Genomic DNA, 6,219 nt, shown 5'->3' on the forward strand with positions numbered 1-6,219 from the left:
ACATCTTGTCTTTTCATTCATGTGACATTTATCCAGGGCTTAATATGAGCCCAATGCTGTGCTTTATTTTGGGGACACAGTGGTGATCAAGATAGATAATAGCCCTTCATGGAGCACACAGATCTATAGAATGCAATTCGAGTCGACTCTGGTTAGTGGGAGGCAGATAGCAAGGCTTCAGCATCAAACACACCCAGATTACAAATCCAGTTCTGCCATTCTCCAGCTTTGAGACCATGAACACATTGCTGAACTTTCTGAATTCCAGTTTCCTCTTGTGTAAAATGAGGATAACAGAACCTTGAATAAAACCAAATTCATGGAGTTGTGAAGAAGAGTAGTGTACTACAAGCCCAGGAATATATAAAATATTAGTTCTTTTACCTAATTATTTTTATCATTGAAATGACTGAAAAATTATACTAGAATATGCTCAAGGTGATGACCTCACCTAAAATCTCAAATAAACCCAGTTCAGAAGGATTTCAGTGTCATAAGAGAGCAATGGGATGAAAACATGCTTACCAAATATTTAGCTCCAAAGTTATTATGCTATTCTAGGATGTACACAAGGTTGGGTGGGTAGTTGGGTGGGCAGTTGTTTGGTTGTTTGGTTGGTTGGTTGGTTGGTTTTAAGAAAAATTTATTTACACATTTGCCACCATAAAGCCATGGGTTGAACATATCCACTGGGCAGCAGCTATCACATTTGGGATGGCTCCTTTGGCTGAAGGAGAATTATGGGAAATCAAAAATCAGAGCCATGTAAGTATGAAGCATTTCCAGTTTCAGCTTCACTTCCTGTGTCTGAAGTTTGGGGCAAAAGAGCAAGCAAAACCTTCTTTGGATAAGAAAAAGATTCACCTTGAATAATTTTATCAAATGCCAGTGTCATCCATTGATTCTTCAGTGTTTTATGTTTATAAACATAGTATATAGTATCATTTAGTATCTTCAGTAGGTGAAGAAGAACTCTGACTTGTAAGGTACTTGGTAATCTTCCTTAGGTATCCATTGTAGCTGAAAGCTTTTTTTTTTGAGTCTACAAGGCAAAGCCAGTGTGAATCTTTGAAAATGATGACTTTTTGCAACTGTGAGATTTCTCTGTGCTGGGAAGGGGCTTCCCTTGATCTCTTCGTGCTGAGAAACTGCTCATAAATCTAGTTAGAAATTGACCCTGCCTTCATATGATCTATGGGAATAGAGGTGAATCTTGTGGTCCTCTAAGAAGTAAAAACTTGAGGACAAAGATATAGAAGCGAAAGAGAAGAAAATGCAGACACAGGAAAAAATATGAGGGAGGGAGGGAAAATCATTTGGTCATTTATTTGCAAGAACAATGTAAATATGCTATAAAACTTCCTACCAGTACCAAGCTCACTATGACTTTTCTATCTTCGCATTCTCCACTGTAGTAATTTTATGGCCAACAACTTTATTGGTTGGTGTAATCAAATATTCTAGTCACAAAAAGAGTCACACTTGGAGAACACTCCTCCATCAACTTGTGACAGCAGGCAGATATTAGATGCCTTCAAAATAGCCTTAAGAGAAAACTTGGGAAATGTTTAACAGGGTATCACTAATAGATTTACTATCAAAGTTAGTCTTGGAAAACTCTTTGGGGCTCTAAACCACTCCTGTGAACCACACGGGTAAATACAAATCAGCATTCATATATTCAGCTATGACTAATGAATCACTACTTCTGAGTAATCAAGGAATTGGGAAACCTAACAATTCGAGTAGAGGGTTTAGGTAAAAGGACAGAAATCCGGAATCCAGGTGGTAGACGTTCGTGAGAGACATGAGTACATAATTGATACATAGAACGTGAAAATGTGAAAAACAAATTTCTAAAGGAACTTGCAGCATTCGAAACCCCTCCTTTGTGGAGTCAAGTTGGTTATGGAAATAAGTCATTAGGAAAATAGTAAGCAGAGTAGAAATAACACTACACTCTGGATTCAAGCAAGGGTTATGCGGTATGATTCTAAGTGCAACAGTTAGTCACAGACTCATAATTCAAGAAAATACTCCAGAATATTCTCTAGCCATGCCTTTCTTCCAGGAAGAATTACTCTGAAACATCCTAAAATATAGGAGGAAAATATTTTTTTTCTCTCTCTCTTTTTCTCTCAAACGTTCTTCTGTAGATAAGATGTCTTTAAGTGGGCTTCCCTGGTGGCGCAGTGGTTGAGAATCTGCCTGCCAATGCAGGGCACACGGGTTCGAGCCCTGGTCCGGGAAGATCCCACATGCCACGGAGCAACTGGGCCTGTGAGCCACAACTACTGAGCCTGCGCGTCTGGAGCCTGTGCTCCGCAACAAGAGGCCGTGATAGTGAGAGGCCTGCGCACCGCGATGAAGAGTGGCCCCCGCTTGCCGCAACTAGAGAAAGCCCTCGCACAGAAACAAAGACCCAACACAGCCAAAAATAAATATAAAAATAAATTAAAAAAAAAAAAAGATGTCTTTAAGTATTTAAGTCACCTTTCTCAGCTACAGGCTTTATTCAGCATGGAAATCTTAAATATACGTAGATTAGTTTTTCAGGTAATTCGGAGAAGTAAGCAATTAATGGGAAATTTGGAAATAAAAACAACACTTTTCTTCATGTGTGACCTTCTGCAATGAATCCAACTTATAAAATGCACAGACATCAGGCTTCCAACCTGCAAAAGGCTATGAATTAAAGAATAGTTAATGAGATGTTAGCAAATGGATGTTTGATATCTTTTTCATGTTTGTTGGGGAAATTTGTCAGATAACCCAGCCATATTTATTGAGTTTCTACTATGTGCAGAACACTTAACTGGCCCAGCTCAATACCAAAACTCATGTACAATTAGAAACAAATAGCTAGCCATACTCCCTACAGACCACAGCTGAGCCTGAATGCAACATCAAATGTTCTTCCTACTCTTTCTTTTCACTTTATCTATAAAATGGTATTTATTCTGTTCTCATTTTTATGAACCCTATATAAATATAGATGAAATCTCTTCATTCCTAGATTCCAGATAAGTGGAGGAGGCTGAAAATGATGGGAAATAAAAAGCAATGAATAAGGACCTTGTAATTGTCCCAAATTGGTAGCCCAAAGGTAAATTACTTATAGAGAACTTTTTAAATACAAACTTCCAGAACGCATAGAAGATCTTCCTGTGAGAATTTCCAAGAGTGGGATCTGAGTACAAGCATTTTTTAAAAAACATATGTAATAGGAGTAAATTACAGTTAAAAATACCTGACATAAAGTAATGTAGAACATTTTCTTATTACCTAGGAAAGTATTAATTTATCAAATCAACCAAAAATACATTTTTTTCTTCTAAGCAGAGCATGTCATCAGAAACTTCAGTCCCAGTACCATGTCTGTGCTTGAAGGGTGCCAAGCACAGACATTGTACTTCAGTGTACTTCTTGTATGTCCTTGGGGATATAAAGGACTCCTTCTTCTGCCCTTATCCTGTTGAGATGTAGATGATTTTCCTTTATCAAGATTCAGTTACCTGAGCATAAATAAATAAATAAATAAGTCTGTGTGTGTGTGCGCGTGCATGTGTGTGTGTGTAATGGCCTGAAGCAGTGCTTCTTAACGCATGGGGGTCAGACCACCTGATGTAGAATCCCTGGGGTAATTCTAAAAACTTTAGATTTCTGGTTCATCCATGTTGTTTCCAATGACAAGATTTCTTTCTTTTTTAAGGCTGAATACAATACAAAACAATAAATACAACTTTCTATTGTATTTATACCACACTTTCTTTATCCATTCATCCCTCCATGGGCACTTAGGTGGTTTCCATTTCTTAGCCACTATGAATAATATTTCAATGAACATGGGAATGTGGATATCTCTTCAAGATAATGACTTCATTTCCATTTGGTGTACACCCAGAAGAGAGATTGCTGAATCATTTGGTAAATCTATTTTTAATTTTTGGGAAACCTCCATATTGTTTTCCATAGTGGCTGAATCAATTACGTTCTCGTCAACAGTGCATAAGGGTTCCCTTTTCTCCAACATCCTATAAGAGATAACAACCCTTACTATCTCTTATCTTTTTGATGAAAGCCATTCCAACAGGAATGATAACTCATTATGGTTTTGTTCTATTTCCTTGAAGATTAGTGATGTCAACATCATATACCTGAAAAAAAAAATCGGTAATTATCTGAGGTGAATGATATGTTAATTCAATTGATTGTGGTAATCATTTCACAATGTATGTACATATCAAACATCCTGTTGCACACCTTAAATATATAAAATTTTAATTTGTCAATTATACCTCAATTAAGCTGGGAAAAAAATTTTTACTTCTGGATCATACCTCGGACATACCAAGTCAGAATTCCTGGGCGTGAGGCACAAGAATTTACATTTTAAGCCAGCTGCCCAGGTGATGTTCCTGCATACCGCAACTGCAGAAACACTGAATTAGATGTTCTCTGTGGTCTCTTCAAGCACAAATTTTTTATAACTCAGTCATCATTCTAGAACAGTCAGACAGTTTTTAACCTCAATCTGACCCTCTAATTCCTGAAAAAAAACCCTTTTCTTTTCTTATGCTATTCTAACCTGCATGTTTGGTTAAGTTACAGTTCTCAGCATGCATCAACCTACGGCTGCTAGAAAGTTTCAAACTGGACATTTTACTGGTTATAACGATAGTCTACTGAAAAAGAATCTACTAAGTCAATTCTTAAACAAGATATCTTTTGAATTTTTTTTAAACAGATATTTGTTGGATGAAATACGGTGCAGAAAATACTGTTTTCTAAAATGATCTCTCCAAATAGCCTTTACATTTATAACTAAGGCAAAAAATATGCAACATGCCACATGCAGACACTCAATAGAAGAGCAGAGTTTAGCCAAATCCTGCTGTCACCAAGAATATTTGTACTCTACCTAAAATGTTTTCAACAAGAGGATTGAGACATTATTGACTTGGCTTATAAAAAGAATACTACTCTCCTCTCTAAAAGAACACAGAGAAAGGCTGATATATCTTCAGGTCTATGAAAAGGGGCTCTTTTAAGAGTAAAATTCACTACCTGGTATTGATTCTACAAAGATTAAGAAGCTTTCCATCGTTGTTTCTAAACTGGTGCTTCTAAGCTGTAAAGTAGATACCGTAGGTGGTTTGAGATAAGGGATTTATCCTTCCCCTAAAAGACTCTCAGACTCCTAAAATACGTCTGTAGCTATTCTAGATGCCCCAGAATCCTTAAATAGGGGACATAACATTTTATTCTACAATCCTTAGTCCCTGGGAGAGGGAACATAGTGGGTTTCATTTGCACTAATATAGAAATAAGTGAAATAGGCCATCAATGTTCTGTTCTCTTGAAGAGGAGCAGGAGCGGTGAGATGGTACACCAAGCAATGAATGGTGTACCATTGGCACCAGAATTGGAGGTGGATGTCACAGAGTTAAAGGAAGGTTAAGATAGGATTTTTTTAATCATAAGCAAACCCCTCTTGCCTGCTTATCACAAAAGATCAAGGATTATTTGCTTTCTCACTGCTTCTAACACGCACATGAGAAAAATAAATCCACTTCCCTCCCCACTCAATGTACCAAAAAATATGCACCCACCAAAAAAGGAAACTCCACTCAGGTGAGAATATCATGATAGTTGAAACAAGTTTATTGAGAATTTGACAGACACATCCACAACTTGATGATGACAAACGTCATGAGCATGGTGAAAAATTCAAAAGTAATACATGTTTGGGTGTCAAGTTTCTGCAAATGTCCCCACAAACATCATCCAGGGAAGGCGGCTGGAGGCATCAAGTGATTTTTCATTTTCTTCCCTTGAGACTCTGGTGCTAGTTCTGAAAAGCAGCGACTAGGAGGTTGAGGAGCACATGAGGACCTGGAATTATGCCTCTCAGCCTTGGGAGAGAAGATTCCATGCCTCGGGTATTTCAGCAAATCAATAGAGAGCAAATGGCCAGAATCTTCTGTAGTCAAAAACCCCACAGCCATTGTAGCCATAGCCAAAACCATAGCCCACTGGGGAGTGGGTGCTGACGTAGCCACAACCATCACTATACCCCAGGGGGTAGCTGTAGCTGCCCCAGTAGCATCCTGGGAAGACAGTGCTGGAGAAGTTGTTATAGCACATGGTGTCTGGAGTTGGGGGCTTAGATAGCAGTGGAATGCGTTTCCTCAGTGTGATGGATTCCCTACTCTCCAT

The 6,219-nt window shown here is 38.1% G+C and overlaps 1 protein-coding gene across 1 annotated transcript; it reads right to left on the bottom strand.

Annotated features, from left to right (window-relative positions):
* Positions 1-5,955: 5,955 nt before the first annotated feature.
* On the bottom strand, positions 5,956-6,219 carry LOC114238123 (keratin-associated protein 8-1). Its single transcript, XM_028166867.2, has one exon. The coding sequence runs from the start codon at positions 6,217-6,219 to the stop codon at positions 5,956-5,958; it is 264 nt and encodes an 87-aa protein (XP_028022668.2).

The sequence above is a fragment of the Balaenoptera acutorostrata genome, chromosome 4, assembly GCF_949987535.1.
Source record: "Balaenoptera acutorostrata chromosome 4, mBalAcu1.1, whole genome shotgun sequence".
Lineage (NCBI taxonomy): Eukaryota > Metazoa > Chordata > Mammalia > Artiodactyla > Balaenopteridae > Balaenoptera > Balaenoptera acutorostrata.

Coding starts and splice junctions, on each gene's coding strand:
- LOC114238123 (XM_028166867.2), bottom strand. CDS start 6,219: ATGGAGAGTAGGGAATCCATCACACTGAGGAAACGCATTCCACTGCTA.